At 34.3% G+C, this 16,984-nt stretch overlaps 1 protein-coding gene across 1 annotated transcript in view; it reads right to left on the bottom strand.

Moving 5' to 3' along the window:
• Positions 1-16,984, bottom strand: part of spn-E (tudor domain containing 9 protein spindle E) — a 79,104-nt gene that overhangs the window by 60,473 nt on the left and 1,647 nt on the right. The window contains exons 2-5 of the mRNA XM_089251349.1: positions 12,380-12,554; positions 6,984-7,047; positions 5,626-5,838; positions 1,683-1,904 (exon numbers count right to left, since the gene is read on the bottom strand). Of these exons, the coding sequence (XP_089107475.1) occupies positions 1,683-1,904; positions 5,626-5,838; positions 6,984-7,047; positions 12,380-12,528 (648 nt within the window). The 5' untranslated portion in view covers positions 12,529-12,554. The remainder of the gene's footprint in view (positions 1-1,682; positions 1,905-5,625; positions 5,839-6,983; positions 7,048-12,379; positions 12,555-16,984) is intronic.

Here is a 16,984-nt window from a genome sequence, read left to right as displayed (position 1 = left end):
CCCCCCATCACCTGGGGCACGCGATTTACCATGGCTATAATACGATATTTTTTCTGGAGGGGAAACGTAATTTTATTGCCCCTTGACTGTGAAATTCGATAATTTTGCAAAGGAATTTATTGCCTTTTCTTACATATACCATTCCATCAAAAATTCCGTTCGAGGCATTGCCCCCCACCACTAGTTTTGGATTTGATTACGGTATGTAGCAACCCGGGCCGCAAGTACGAACGAAAATTTACTATCGCCCGGGTCCGGTATCCATTTTTCCACTTTCCGGGTGAACGTTCTAGACCACTAGACTACGGAGGCCACAAATCTCTCAATCTTTCCTTGGAGCTCGTGTACACTGAAAGGGACTGTACACGGACGGCCGGACCAGACTCAGGCCAAGCTCACAACTGCTGGTGCTGCCACCTGATGGTGACTTATGGAAGGATGATGTCACTCTCCGCTACCACACAAAGGTTTTTAACAACTGGCTGTTGCGAAGATATATTTTGGAAACAGAAAATTCAACCGGAAAGTGAAAGGACGTGGGTTCGATTCCCAGTAGGGGCAGTTGAATTTTCAGTCTTTCCAAAATATATTTTCGCAACAGCCAGTTGTTAAAAACCTTCGTATGGTAGCAGAGAGTGACGTCATCCTTCCATAAACGTTGAACTGCAGGATTCTGTGATCTTTTCATAAATAGTTCTCCTTTCGATCATATCTGGGACTACAGTTTCTTGCTGAGATTTAAATCCTGTTAGAAAAATAGTACAAATTTTATTTCTAGATAGATCGCGATTTTCAGTCGGATGATTTTTTTTTTATTGTAAGTAAATTAAAAATACTTGCGAGCTTCTTTAACGTTGGCCAGCTACAAGAGTATTCTCCAAAGCGTACCAATAACGTACTAAAATGCTTAATACGTATTAATAGTACGCATCATTAATACGCGCGCTTTGGTATTCTCCCGCTGCGCGTAAGTTAGTTTCTGCACGGCCTCTCTTAAATCGTCATTTCAAATATTAAAAAAAATTAATAAAAGTAACGATAGAACAAACAACAAATGTAACTTGCTCGATGCTCCAAGAAAGGAATTCAGCCCTTAGGACAAACTTTTTAAAACAAATAAAATAAAGGATCAATTTTAAAATAAGATGAAAATGAAAGAATGAATGAGCATGCGTGGGGAAATAAAGAATGGTAGTAGAGGAGGGGAAAAAATTCTTGGTTGTAAGTACACCTTTTACGCTATTTTTTTCCGACCGACTTTCCCATAAAATGACGACTCTTTAACCAAGGAGCTTTGTTTCCAAGCGCCTTGAAATCAAGTTATACTGACGTCACACACTATGCTCCCGGGAAGATAAAGACGCCTTCATATATATAGGGGTTCCTTGTATGATCGTAGTTCAATGAAGGGAGGGAGAAAATTAGCGACCTTGAACCGGTAAAGTTCCTCCCTGAAGAAAAGAAAAACACTGACAGCAGAAAAGCACGCGAGACCGAGGTTTTTATGCTAAAAAGTGGAAAAAGTGACCTGGGCCCGAAAATACGTAATAAAAGTGACTTTTAGGGGAAAAAGTGACCCGTGCCGAGCCCTGAGTTACACAGCATAATAAGTTCAGAAACATAAAAGAAATAAAAAATAATATTGTTCAAAATTGTTAAAAAATAATTCATAAGATTCTTACTTGATAGCCAACTATGGACCCCAGAGTCCAATTTCGTTCTTGGCAAACTCTCCTCGCAACACTGACAGCAGCAATTTTTCTTGGTTGTGTAACAACAATATTGCATGGTTTTCCTACGCTTGCATAATAATCAAAGACATACTGTGGCACTTGAGTTGTCTTTCCACATCCTGTGGCTCCTTGGATGACTACCACTTGATTTACATTCATCAGCTTGACAATCTACGATGACAAACAATATATTTTAACTTAACACTATAGACAGCACAAACACATTCACATGTTTCATCTCAGAAGACATGTAACAACTTGAATCTAGACTGCTGATAGCAAATAAATCTTACATAGTTAGACATTTTTTTGCTGATAAAGATTAAAATTGATAAAAATATCTAATTTTTCAGAAGAAAGTGCTCGGTTGTCATAGCACAATTTCATTTGAATCAGGCATCCGTACATTAAAGATTAATGACTGTGGTATATTACAGTTAATGTGTGTTACAGTAAATGTGATAAATCTGGTTATTATGCACAATTACCTACCATTTTGGTAAGTTTTATAAGTTTCACAAACTTATCAAATTTACCGGTGATTATGTATAACTCGTAGCTCATATTGGTAAATATGATAAATTGCCAGTTAATAACTTAAACTTTATGTTTAAAAATGTTGGCAACCATGAAGAAAGCTAACATTATAATGCTAATAACATCTTATACGTTTGTTTTACTCGTAACTTATTTTAATTTAATTTGATTTTTGTGGAAATATTTTTCGTTTGTACTTTGTTCAACTTTTGCAGTGGCAATCCCAAAATACCTCAGGTTCTTAAAACTCTTATTTCGGCATTGACAAGCCGAGCTAGATTTGTTTAACAGTCTTTCCCTGATAACACGTTTGCCCCTCCCCCATCCTATCAATCAACTAGATGGAGTCTTTGATTTAAGTCTGATAATAAAAGGGGAGAGACTGTTTTTCTCTTCTCATCAAGGTAGTATAGTATTATTGGATAGCATAGCCTAAATAACAGAAAATGATAGTTTTCTTCTCTCTTTTCCTTGTTTTAACTATTTTGTGTTGGAGGGGAAAGCATTTATCAGCTCAAAATCGAAAGAAAACAAATTCTTGAAAATAGGTTGTAAGTTTTAGAACATTTAGTGATTTCAAATGTGGCAGTTATGTGGATCGGAAAAATTTTGAAAACCACTTGAAGGGTTAATATGAAAGTACATAATATTTGTGGGGTTCAGCGATTTTTTTTTGAGTTTGTGAGGCCACTGGGTTTAACAGGTCTAGTTTCTACTGACCAGTATAGAGATTTCTTGATTTTCACCTCTAGTTGAGGCAGTATTTACTGTGTGAGGTTTTTCAGTGCCTTGAGAGAAAACATTTTTTTTCACCTTTTGAAAAAAAATGAAAATGATAGAAATGGGAAATTCATACCATCAATTCTTCATTTTCCCTTTCAAAATATTTATACTTTGTACATCATTATTGTGCAAACATCAAACACATTTCAGTTGTATTACAAGCGTCAAAGTGGTGCAGTGATGAGATACTCTTCTATCACTATGAAGGTTGCCATCACGTCTGTGGGTTCGATCATGGGGGAAGAACACAAATAACAATGAGGTGATCACCAATAGATGGCGCCTTCATTTCTGACCCAATAAACTGACTCAATTGGTAATAAATTGTATTCTGCATCAACGGATTAAGCATCTCACGGAATTCAGAATCATAATACATTGTCCAAATTCAATACCCAAAGGTCCAAAACAATTCAGACGCCTATGCCGAAGTTGGTGTGTGATAAAGTAGTTGTCATGCGAAACACTTTGTGAAGTGGTTAGTATATGAAATCTGGGCAATGCGTGCAGTTGTTAATCACTTTGCAAAGACACTACATTTAAGACATGGACTATAATATATTTGATTAAATATAACTAATAACACCAGTCAATAGCCATTTTGTATCTGGCATGTGATGTACTCATTCTTATGGAGTTTTGAGTGTGTAGAATCTGAATCTGCTATTAAAAATGTGCTAATTATGATTATTTAAGGTTTTTGGATTGTTTGTGTAGAAATTTCGTGACGAAATACATTTATAAAATTAAATCTGCAACTATACTAAACTATTTGCAATCACACATGCTACACAGTGAGTATAATTTGAGGCTTAGTTCATCCTGGACTGGAGTATGCTGTAAGGTTTTGGAGACCATACCTACACAGAGGGACATAGACTTGGTTGAACGGGTGCAGAGTAGAGCTATGCGTGTCTGTCCTTATTATAAGCACACGGGGCTTGAGTTATGAAGAGAGACTTCATTTTTAATTTTTATATTTACATTGGATGAATATAATTGGAGAGGTATAATCGAAGTGTTCAAAATTTTCAACGGGATGGATAGGATGGACCATGAATTATTAGTACACTGTCAATCGCCTGCTTTTACAAGGGGACACAAATATCGCTTGGTAAGGGGCAACGCGACGTTATGGTATGCAGGGAGTCGACACCATAACGATGACACACATAACTGTCACTTGTTTAATAAGATCGTAAATAAATAGAATAGCTTATCCATGGAGGTAGTAAATTCTAACACAATTGACACATTTAAAAAGAAATATGATAAACATGTTGGGGTAAATCGAGAAGCTATCCATACTTAGAATAAGACAACCATAAGTATTCTTTATGGGCATTGTATAATATTTTATCATGCATATATATTGTTTGTAATTTCATTTTTAATTGGGTTGCTGTATTTTTAAAATATATGATATCCATATTTGTTATGAACAACTTTTTCTCAGTCACCTCGTTGGGCATTTTGCCTGTTATGGCATTGTGTTTGTATTAGTCAATAGCGTGCTTTTGTATTGTTACCTCTGAACTGTGACGTGATAGAGGAAAAACTGATGTTTTTACTTAATTCAGCATCCCCCCCCCCCCACGTTTAGTGATGTGATGCTACATCGATTACGAACGAGAACATCCAGCAGAGACATCCGTTACCATAACCGAGATGATATGCGAATGCCATACTGTTGCCATTCCGAGACTCGTTATAACAATAATGATCATAAATTAATAACATCTTCAACACCACCAAATTAAGTAAATACACCTATTTGCTAAGCAGATAAAGAAAAAAAAGTATTTTGTTGACTAGTGTAATTTTCAATTAATATTCATTTTGTGGGGAGAAATATTTGACAGGTTATTAGGTTTTCCTCTGGTTTCTACTGGGAGAACTCAATCCTGATAAATAGATCCTAAAATAATTGAATTTAACCTAAAAATATGTGAGCAACAAGGAAAACATTAGGGATGACAAAAGCGTAGGTGCCAACGCTTCTGATTTTTCAACATCATTAAGATCTTCCAGTCTGGAATCTGATTCTTCTGAATTTTTGTATCTTCATACAAAAATTCCAAAGAGTCCTCAAATTGTGCTTTGTTTGAATGGAAAATCCCTAAAGAAAGTTCTTACAATTTCAGGCTGACCACGTTTTCTCAAGAAAAATATGGGGAATCGGGATTTCAAGTACGAAAAATCAGTTTTTGTCACCAAATATGATGTCAAAAGTAAGCAAAGTGGCTAATTATTGCCAAAAAATCAGGACAACAAAAAAGCGTCCCAAGAAAACGGGACATACATATGGTCACCCATTGAAATTCCGAAAAATGTCCCGGGTTTTCCCTTTTATCACGTAATGACACATTCCAACGAATAAACTACAGATTTTTCAAGTCTGTGAATTGGCATGTATGCAAAAGGTCTGTTAGAAAACTGTACAAGACATTACTGTTCCAAAATTTAAATTCTTTTCACAAACATTTTTACTGTTTTCTAAATGAATTGATTTCCCATATCTATAGCAGTTACAAAATAGTTATGCCACTTCTTGATAAAAAAAATTACTTACTTCTTCTCTATAACTATTAATTGGTAGTTCCGGAGAATACCTAGCTGGTTTGTTGCAGTAACGTGAATATATTTCTTGGGCACGTTCTTCATCGAGTGTACTTATGTCACACATTTCTCCCATTGCTGAACTAACGTCTTCGATACAATTAAGCCTGGTTGGTTGAAGAGTTAATGGATCAAGTCTTATTTCTTCATTGCCATTGGCATTACCCTATCCAAAATAAATAGAAATTTCAATGAGCAACAACTGAGAATATCAACAGAGTTATTGAGATTACATTACATCAAATTGAAATTTCAGGTAACTAACCTATACAGGGTGGTCAAAAAATAACTAACTATACGCAAGCCATTTACTAGCGACTGCAAAAAATCAGAGAATGCAAATGAAATTTGAGCTATGGGTATTCCAAAACATGCACTCGAGAATGAAGAGAAAAACAAAACACCAGTTCTTGCTCTTACAGTCACAGCAACAAGTCGCCATAGTGGTGGTCGACTGAAGTTGGTTTCCTGTGGTTCCCAACCTTCGAGGCACAAATGCAAGCCGATCTCCGCATTAAAAAGTCTCGCCACACAGAGCAAGAGGCCTACAACGATAAATTATTCAATCATTACACTTCACTCATAGTTAGAAAAACTGGTGGCAGATGGCAGCAATGCACATAACAAGCGTTACACAGAAACAAACTTCACATCAGGTTTCACTACACGTACACGCACATTCCCGCATGTACCAATTCGTTAGAGGAATATGGACGAGGTACGTGTGTGGTTTAGTGGTAGTCACATGTACAAAATTTTAAAAAATTCAAATGCGCTCACTCTTATGCATTGCTAAGTGGTTGGCACAGTGAAAAACCATCAACGGTGTTGGAATGGTATCTGTAGCTACATAAATAGTATGTCAGGAAGCAGACAAAGAAAGATTGTACTAATGGGTGTGTACATGCGCTAACCCCTTAGTGGGTGGACCTCCTGCAGCAAAAATGTGATCTGCATTGGTTGTTCCCATGTTTTTTTTTCTGCACAGCATGCTACATGTACCATTCCACCACCAATCACGGTTTTTTCCTTGTATTGATCACTTCGCAATACATAAAAGTTTAGATATTTTAATTTGTGAAATTAATTTTGTTCCTGTAGTCCTAACTGCAAGAAATTTTGACTTCTCTTTTCATTCTCGAACGCATACTCCGAAAGACCTAGTAGGCCTATATCTCAAATTTTATTTGCATTCACTGATTTCTGCAGCCGCTAGGGCTTTATATATAGACAAAGTTATTTTATAACCACTCTATATATATGTACAAGTGAAGTACATGCACATATACATTATTAAAAAGATTATTTTACCTCCAAAATCAATCGTTCTTCTTCTTCAATATATTTTTGTGCATACTCTGTTCCTTTCTTGCCCCTAAATTTTGACAGTTAAATATAAATGTAAACATTAATGAAATCATGATTGAAAACCATTATCGTTGAACATTTGAAAAAAAATCAAAAATAGTAAACTACTTATTTGAAAAAAATTTGGTATATCTGTTGGTCATATATATTATTTATTTCAAATAATATATATTATTAATTATTAATATGATATATATATTTTTTGGTGATATAATTGTTTTATATTGGGTTACTATATTTTGGTTATATTTGACATTCGTATTTTTTATGGAAAATTTTTTTTCAGTCACCTCGTTGGGCAATTTGCCTATTTTCATGGTGACCCAGAGTTCTTATTTGTGCTTGTGATTCAAGCAGCAACTTATATTTATATAAACTAGCAAAACACTTTCACAGAATGTTGGCTGGTTTCTTTCCCCAAATAGTGGTTGCTCTAATAACTGACCGGTACCAATAATTAAGTAATAAAAACATTTTTCTCAAAAACAAATTGTTTAATGTTGCTACACTGCAGTTATTTTACTACATTAACTACTGTGATAAATTACAAATAGCCCCACATCAAATCTATATAAATTCCCCCAAGACATTTGAACCCCCCACATACACATGATCAGGGGTTCGTGTAGCTGAAAATTGGGTCCGTTTTCTGGATACAAAATTTTAAATCTAAAATACAGACTTCAAAAAATGATGCCAATTACCAAAACCAGAAATTCAAAATTTCATTTCTTTTGTACAAAGTTGGCTTAGTTGTTTTGCTTCCCATAAAACCACTTATTTTCACAAAATTGTCATTTTCACATAATAACGAACATTTTACAAAAACAGAGCCCAATAAAAAGTCTGTCTCTAAGTTTTTCAGCATGTTTAAAAGTTCTCAAAATATTATTCACTGTGGCTAGGGCTACTACGTAAACATTATTTTATTTACTTGAATATGAACTGAAGCAATTTAAAAAATCCTATCATTAGTAACTTATTGATTCGCATGCCAACCTTGGAACCAAGCCTCTCCATAATAGCAATGTTCATCGACGGGATATACCTCCCCCTCTTCTGTTGTGATTTTTTTCTGTAGAATACACAAAAAAAGTAAAGAAAAAAAAGGAGAACCAGAAATTTTTTGTTCTCTTGACTTTTTTTCAATTCAAATAAATTTCCTTCAACTTTAGGAAAAAATTGTGAATTTGACATTCAAAATCAAACTAACAGTAATACCTGGCACTGCCATGATTTTCTTCATATATTGGGAGCATTGAAAAAGTGACAAACTATTGTCTGGGAACCAAGGTAACTAAATTAGACCTTCCAAAAGTCATTGCTGCTAGACAGAACTCCGACAAACTTTTCAAATAGCCAATCGTTCAATTTAGGGCCTGTTTGGTACACATACAAAACTTGGCAGATTGGTTTGAAATTTTATATATGTGTAGAGAATACACACACAGAAAATCAGTTTTACATACATAGATGTCAAGTTTTTCGTTTTACAGTACCATGTGAGAGTGAAATTAGAGAATTCTCTTTTATTTATAAAAAAAACTCTCTAGGTCATAAGTTATCTTAGTGCAAAACGTATCCTTTTATGTCAATTGATTTGCTATTAATTTGATATTTCCTCTTGGCGGATATTAATTCTATGGAGATGTAGTCTTTGCGTGACATCATTTTATACTCTATTTGATAGTGGAATTCAAAGAAATCCTTGAACAAAAGTTTTTTAAAAATAAAAACAGAATTCCAAAGTTTTTCACGATTTGGAGAAGTTCCGTATTTTATGGTAGAAATCCGTAGAAACTATGGAAATTCCATAGTAGTTGGCAAGTATGCACATGTAACAAATACAAAACAGGTGTCAATCAGAGAAACATTAATATGAGTATTATTGAAGTAATTCAGAGACAAACACATTGACTAGGCACAGAGAATCCTGTAATATAAGTTTGATTATATATAGAGAGATAGATAGATGCAACCGTATAGCATGACTGCAGAGACATGACTCAGCATTGCTACTCAAATGAAAAGTAAGTAACAGGCAATAAATAAAGGAACATTACCATTCTGTAAACCAGTGGAATATAAAACTTCAATACTCACCAATACTATGGTTTACAGGTGGGAAAAAAAAATTAACTAAAAAAATAATAATATGCCTGTACTCTTGAACATGTAAGCTGATGTCAATTTTCAATTGTCCACATCATTTGCAAAGTCAATGTCAGAATAACCAATCATGGTGGATTCATCACAGTTTTGTTGAATATACTCAATTCTCTTAATGCATTCCAATGACACAATTCTGGATTTTCTTGATATCTGCTCACGACATCAACAGCAAATATGTCAAAATGAGTAGTGGTGGCTAGAAACATTAATGTTCCGACTAATTCTCAGTAAGGTACTGAACCCTTTTTAAGTGTTGAATCTGAAAAAGTTTTAACATTGGGATCTGCAGGAATACTGACAGGATTTGCATTATCAAAAGAGAACTGTTTCAACATTCTTTGAATATAACTTTTTGAATGAATGAATACAGAGTTTTCTTTTGAATGAACTCTATACCAACGAAAAATCCCTTTTTGCACATCACAGCTTGGAAACTGTTCTTGAGATTGTTGACAAGCATGTCTTTATTTTCCCAAAATAGCAAACCATCATCAACGTAGAGGGCTAGTAATAGTCTTTTTTTTGAATGTCCCAAAATAAACTGAAGAATCTACAACTGATTGTACAAAATCAAAAGCTTTTAGAAAGTTTGAGAATTTCTCATTCCAACATCCTGAAACATATTGCAGACCGTACAGAGCTTTCTTTAGTCAGCACACCTTGTTGTCATCACTTGTTAATCCCAGAGGTGACTCAAGATACATTTCTTCCTCTATTTCACCATGGAGAAAAGTGATCTGTATGTCAAATCGCATTACCTTAAGATTGCATTGAACAGCAAAAGCAAACAGGACTTTTATGGTGTCATATCTTAAAGTTGGCGAGTAGGTTTCTGAGTGATCAATTCCTTTAATCTGTGAAAGACCTTTTGCACACAGCCTGGCTTTGAACTTAATTTTTGCACCTGGAAAATATTTAGTTATATAATGAATACACATTTTGAACCCACAGTCCTTTTTCCATCTGGTAGATTGACAAAGTCAAAAACTTCATTCTTCTTGAGAGCACCAATTTCTTCCTTAATCGCTTTCTTCCACTCCTGTGACTGAGGGAAACATATCACCTCTTCATATGAAATGGCAGTATGCTTTCCATACTGACATGCTTCACAAAAGAATTTATCAGCATCAGAAAAATTTATATTCTTTCAAAACATTTCTTTCACATAACTCTTTAAGAGTCTTTACATTTATATGCAGTTCTTTCATGCCACAATTGCAAGTTGTTACATATATTTACCTCATCACTAAATATAATTTTGAAGAACATTTTGTGCAAATTATTTGGAGTATAGATACATTCAGCAACTAATCAATTATTATAAATTTTCACATATTTTTTTAAAATTATCTTTATGTTCCTGGAAGCTAATACATCTTCTAACAGTAAATTTCTTTTTAGATCAGAGACATAATACTTAATGGATTTCCCCATTATTCCATATACCATTCATGTAATTTTTCAATCGAAACGCTACCTTTACAAAGAACGGTTAATTCGACATTGAAGCCGAGCTTAATTTGACCATCTGCTTACTGATATTCAGTGTGACACTTTTTATTACACATCATGTGAGCAGATGCGCCACTGTCAAGAATTCAATCATTTTCACCTGATTGAGGAGCACTGGAGACACTTTCAGCACTGAAAAAATCATTATTAACATTGGTAAAATTAGATACACCATTTTCAGACAAACGATGATTAAAGTCAGGCTTTCAATGTTTACATTCAGAGGCATAGTGCCCTTCTCTCTAAAAGAACAGATCACTTTTGACTTGTTGAGATGCTTTTCGCATTTTTCATGATTCTGAAAGTTCTTGTTTTTGAACGAGTTAAACTTCTAAAGCTTAAAAACTGAGACATGCAGTTTTATTCTAATCATTATACAAAATCTTCACAGATGACATTAGATTGGTGACAGTTTGCTTCTTGAATACATGAACAACCATGCTTGATGAAAGTTCCTGTATTTTGCCTGCAAAAGTATTTAGAATTTTCATTATGATCATAACATCACTCACCTCTTCACTGCATCAATGATTTGACGAGTGAGGTTCTCAACTTTCACCATATATATGCTTTACACTCAATTCATTACTTTCTCTTTTCAACTGATGAAATTTGTCCAGCAATAACACTTCGTGGAAGGCAGACTTTTGCTGATAAATCAAGTTTAGTTTGTCAATAATTTTTTACGACGAACAACAGTTCTGCATATGAAAAGTAAATAGAAAATAAAGAATAAAATGGTGCTTCCATTCTCTAAATCAGTAGAATATAAAACTTCAACAGTTAGCCTCTTAAACAACTGGAGCTTCTTGGTGAAGGAGAAGCCCCTCATGACCTTGCATAGCAATTAACATCAATCATGTCAATTACTTGTAAGAGGCTCTCAGACACTATTCTGTCTAGCGGCACCATGATGTTATTAATATGGTTCAGATTTCTCGAAGAGACAAGATTTGACTGCACAAACATTTAGGCTTCTTTGAACATAAAAACAGTTACAGCGAGAATGGGAACAATATTGATGACATCAAATATTTCTCGGATTGACAACTAGGAACTTTTCACCAGGTGATTTTTGCACATGAAATTCAATAAATAAATAAATAAATAAATAAATATATATATATATAGGCTGCATAAAAAGTCCCCTTTATCCTGGAAGAACTTGCAAACTGTTGATCCTAGAAGCATACTTCCCATTGGAAAATGCACACATATATCGTGTAGACATCAAGGTTCTGAGGTGCTCAGTGACAAATCCACCGGTGCGGCAATTTGTCATTTAAAAACACACGAATAGCTAAGTGCCAATGGGGTGGTGCACCATCCTGCTGTAGAATGAAATCACCTGATTCTTCTGTGGCGAGAAATGAAACACATACGTTAAACTCACAGCGTTCAGTCTGATGGCCTTGTGCCGCCATCTATCCCAATCTTCATGAACTTTCAAATGTTGTTCATCGGAAATCAAAAATAACAAGTTTGTACTTTGTTTAGTTTTCTTTTAATAGCCCTGCAAAGTTGGGATATTCATTTATGTAAAACCTGTATAAAAAAACTGTTAATTTCAAATGTTTTGATAATGGGCTTAATATAATTAATGATTTTTCTCCGAAATTTATGACACTGGTATCAAAAATTAATATATTACATACCTGACATAAGAAGGTGTCTGATTACAGTCAACATTAATCACACCCAGTCCACCCGTCATAGTAGGAACAATATTCAGTGGTTCAACTTTTCTTTCGAAGTCAAAAAAATCGTTTATGTGATCAAGGGTCACAATATCTCTTGAACACATTTTGCTGAACTTAATGTGAACAGCACCTACAAATTTGAAAAATGAATTAAAAAAATAAATGAGTCACAAATGATGAAAAATTACAAAGATTTTTATTTTTCAAATAAATTCATTTGAAAAAATGATTCATTTTGATAAAATCCCAATATACCACCAGTACAAAACTGTTTGACAACTATTCATTGCCCGACTCAATTTGGTGCCATTTGCCAGGGTAACGACTGGGATGATAAGAACCGACAAAAACATTTAACACATAAAAAGTAGTAAGAAAACAAATCTTTTGGATGCTGAAAAAAAGAATACATGTTCACCAACTATCAAAGAATGTCAGGCATAAAAAACATAAAAAAAATCGAACACATTTTTATTTTCAATATTGTATAGAATGGACAAAATAACAAGAATAATTTGCTAGGTGCACGTATAGTTTCAAAGAGGATGATATTGGTGACATATCACTGTTTCGGGATAGTTTATAACTCAGGACAGAAAGGTATATAGTGAATTGGGAATCAACTCAAATGTAAAAATAAAATATATATTTAGACATAACCATAATTTTTTATGGGCAGAAGTATATTTACATTTTATCACAATTATTGGTTTTCTTAATGCTCTCATTTGGACTGCTATATTTTTAATTTAGGTGCATATTTGACATCCATATTTTTTTATGGGCATCTTTATTCAGCCAGATTACCATTACAGAGAGTATGTAGCAGAGATGCCACTCCACGCTAACTAATCTGGGTTTTTTTGAGTGAACCCTCTCAAAAAATAAAAACAAAATAAATTTGGATTTCTTTCTGCTCCCCCCCACCCCATATCATTTACAGGCAACCACAGTGAATCAAACAAATAATTGATTTCTGACATATTCAATACAAAGATGCACTGACAAAAAAAAGTTTAATTCACTAGTACAGTAGGCCCCCCCATATTCACAGGGGTTACATTCCGGGGGCGGCTGCAAATATGTAGCAATAGTCCGGAAACCCCTGGGGTAATTTGCCAGATCCACCTCTATCCTTCAATTCTGAAACATTATATAACTGTAATTTTATAATAGAAATTGTTAAATTGTCTTCTTGCCTCTCATAACCGTGCATGGTTAGATAAAAATCTGATATTTTCATTGTTTATAGACTTCAAAATGAGCGATCTTGATCACGTCGCCATTTTGTTTGTTACTGTTGCCACTTTGGTAATGTAAAGCTTTTTTTAAAAATTCAATGTCATTGTTTATGCAAATTTGTTATACTATTTTTCTATTGGTCATGTTCTGATATAAACTTTCTCTGAGATGGTCGGTCCCTGGAGTTAGGCCGTACCACACTTCCCTTATAGGTATAAATACCCGGCGTCCTGATGATCGTCACACTCTTTCATCTCCCATCTAAGCTAAAGTCTTAAATGGTCAGCTCTTGATGAGTCGTTCATACTTTCTTCCAGCAGTATGCTGACTTCATAGTAACAAAACAAGTCCAATAGTGAGTGTTCATCCCCGGCTTGTTCTGGAGTGTCATCAAGATCATCATGCAGTTGCTAATGGTCACCCGCTTTCCTGCCCGATGTCATACTCAGTCTTGGTTTTACTCGGCTGTCCCTTTGCTTGTTGCCACTATCACTCGTCCGCTCTCTCACCTGACACAGATCACCACACTCCACCCACGCTCCTCCCGTCAGGCTCACTAACTTCCTGTCTCACCACGCCATCCTGTTATGTGGATTTTTGTTGTCAGATTGCTACCTCGCTCATGCCTTTCAAAGTGACGTATGGTTGGAACAGTCAACAGGTTTTGACCGCCTCCTAGGGCTGTGATAACATATTCGACTTGTATGCGGACTGGTACGAGATCTTGAAATTCTTTTATGGTTGACTGTTTAATTGTTAAACATAAGATTTCATTGGTTAAACATAAGATTTCTCTCAATTTGTCTCTTTCCCATTATGTACTAATTGCGTTGAATTCTACAGAGCAGAATCTGAATCATTACGTGGTCCGTTGCAAATGCAGGAAATCTGCTTTTTTTTGTTTATCTTGTTTATTGAACATCATGAGAAGAGCAGGGTGTAGCAGAGGTATAAGGGAATGTAAAAGGTGCAGTGATTGTTGGCGATGCTTTCTGAAAGAATATTGCGATTTCTGTTTGCCGTTTCTTCTTCCTATCAGGTATGCTGGAGTATGTTGACAAGACTTCAACTACTATCAATTTTTCTACAAGTGAAGGACATACCATAGAGGGATCTATATCATGAAAATAATCTATTGCTGATTTGAACTTGTGTCTTCCACTTCTTTATCTTGATCTTCATATGGCACGGCTTGTTTCATGAGCAGTCAGCTGCATTAATTCCTCCTCAGTCAATGCCTCTGAATTGCTATTCTACTTCGTTGTTAGACTTCTATATCCATATCATTGAACCCTTCTTCACCCACCTGTTTCACTAACGTGACAATGTCTTTTATAATCTCTTCAGTTGGCTTTGTGGTCCTCTGTTGTGTCCTGGAGCGCACATTGTAGCCAAAGGTTAATCCAATCAGAGTTGACTATTTCTCTCTCAAGAGCTGCCACAATTCTAGTGATGAAAATAATGACATTAGCAATAGTGTAATTCCTTCATACCTTCAAGAAATTTTCTGCATTTGCATCTTCGTTTATTGCATACATCATCTTCATTAAGTGACATGTTATAGTGAGTCTTGAATGATCAAATTACCCCCGATCAAGGGGCTGAATGATAGATGTTGTATTAGGAGGCATATAAAGGACTTCCAAACCATCAGCTTTAACTCATTGACATCTGGGTGTCCAGGGGCTTTATCCAGTATTAAAAGAACTTTGAACGGCATGTCTTCACTGTCAAGATACCTCATGACTTTCAGAATGAAACACCATTTGAACCAATCCAGGGAAAATGTTTTTCTAGTCCAAGCTTTTTATTGTTCATCCAAAATACTGTGTGGGAGCTTTGTCTTATCCTTTCCCTTCAATGTTTACGGATTCATAGATTTGAGAATAACGGCGAGCTTGATCATATACCCATATGCATTTGTAGATATGTAAAATTCTCGAAAATAATCTTTCGAGATAATCCTCGAGAATATTCTCTGCTAGGACTACTATTATAAATAACTTCAGAATATTCTTATAAGTTCTTGATGAGAATATTCTCCTCTTATTTATAATATAGTTACATATAATATCCTTGAGAATATTCTCTGGAAGAACTACTTTCATAAATTACTGGGGAATATTCTTATAGAAAATAATAAGAATTATTCTGAAGTTATTAATAATAGTCCTTCCAGAGAATATTTTCAAATATTGTCCTCGATGAGAATATTCTTCAGTTAACGAAATCTTTCCAGAGAGTATTATCAAGAATATAAGTAATAATATGTATTATAATAATCTCAAATAACTTGAGAATAATTATTTTGTATAATAATTATTTTTGATAAGAAAATTCTCTAGTAATTTATAATAGTGAGAGAATAGTCTGTCCCTGTCTCTCTTCCTGTCAAGAAGATGGGTATATTGTGGTTTGTAGACCCACAATATTAAAGTTTGAAAGCAAGAAAATTAAACCAACATGGCTGAATTACACAACTTTTAAAGAAATGTGAGTGATACAGAATATTTAACAGCATGTGCATTGAAAAAACAACAGTTCTGTATCTTCTTAGAATGAAGGTGATTGTATGATAATTGCTTCCTTAATCAACTTCGATTTAATTTCTTTTGTTGTGAGCTTATTTCTGAAAATTTATCTAATTTTAAAATAATTTTTTTATGTTTTAATCTAATGGTTTCTAAAATCTTTATAACCAAACTTTTAAAACTTCTCATTATGACCTGGAGAATATTCTCAAACTAAAGTTGTCATTAATTGTCATTGCTCAACATAAATATTTTTCATTAGATAATATTACACTATCAATATTTATTTACATCATTATGTTTATTTAACACAAATTGTTCTATTTTGACCTTTCAAACGTTTTTTTTTATTTTCAAGAGTGAACTTTCTATTATACATTCTCAATTTTAAATTAAAAAAATTGATTTTAAATGAAGGAAAATATCTGAACAAAATGAGGCCACTATATGGCATCTACACATGACTAACTGAACACAATTTGACAAACACAGATTATGCCTATATGATGACAATTATGATGGCAATATGATGACACATTTTTTGTTAAATTTCAATTATTGCTCTTATGCAGCTAGATACTAATATTTAACTGAATATATATACAATGCTATCACATGGTGGACAGCAATCAGAAAAAAACACTGGAAGAATAAGGCTTATCAAAAGACTGTCCTTAACACATTGCTTTTATTTTCGTGTCCCGCAAGTTATGCATCAATTGAAAGAATATTTTCAAATTTTGTAATCTTAATCATCCTAGCACAGATAGGGCAGCTAAATAAGTTA

The sequence above is a fragment of the Pholcus phalangioides genome, unplaced genomic scaffold (genome assembly GCF_987345545.1).
Source record: "Pholcus phalangioides strain wild (caught in Gottingen) unplaced genomic scaffold, Ppha-v1.0 ptg000024l_1, whole genome shotgun sequence".
In the NCBI taxonomy this organism is placed as follows: Eukaryota; Metazoa; Arthropoda; class Arachnida; order Araneae; family Pholcidae; genus Pholcus; species Pholcus phalangioides.
Note: the sequence above shows the minus strand (reverse complement) of the source record. Positions and strands in the feature narration are given on the sequence as shown.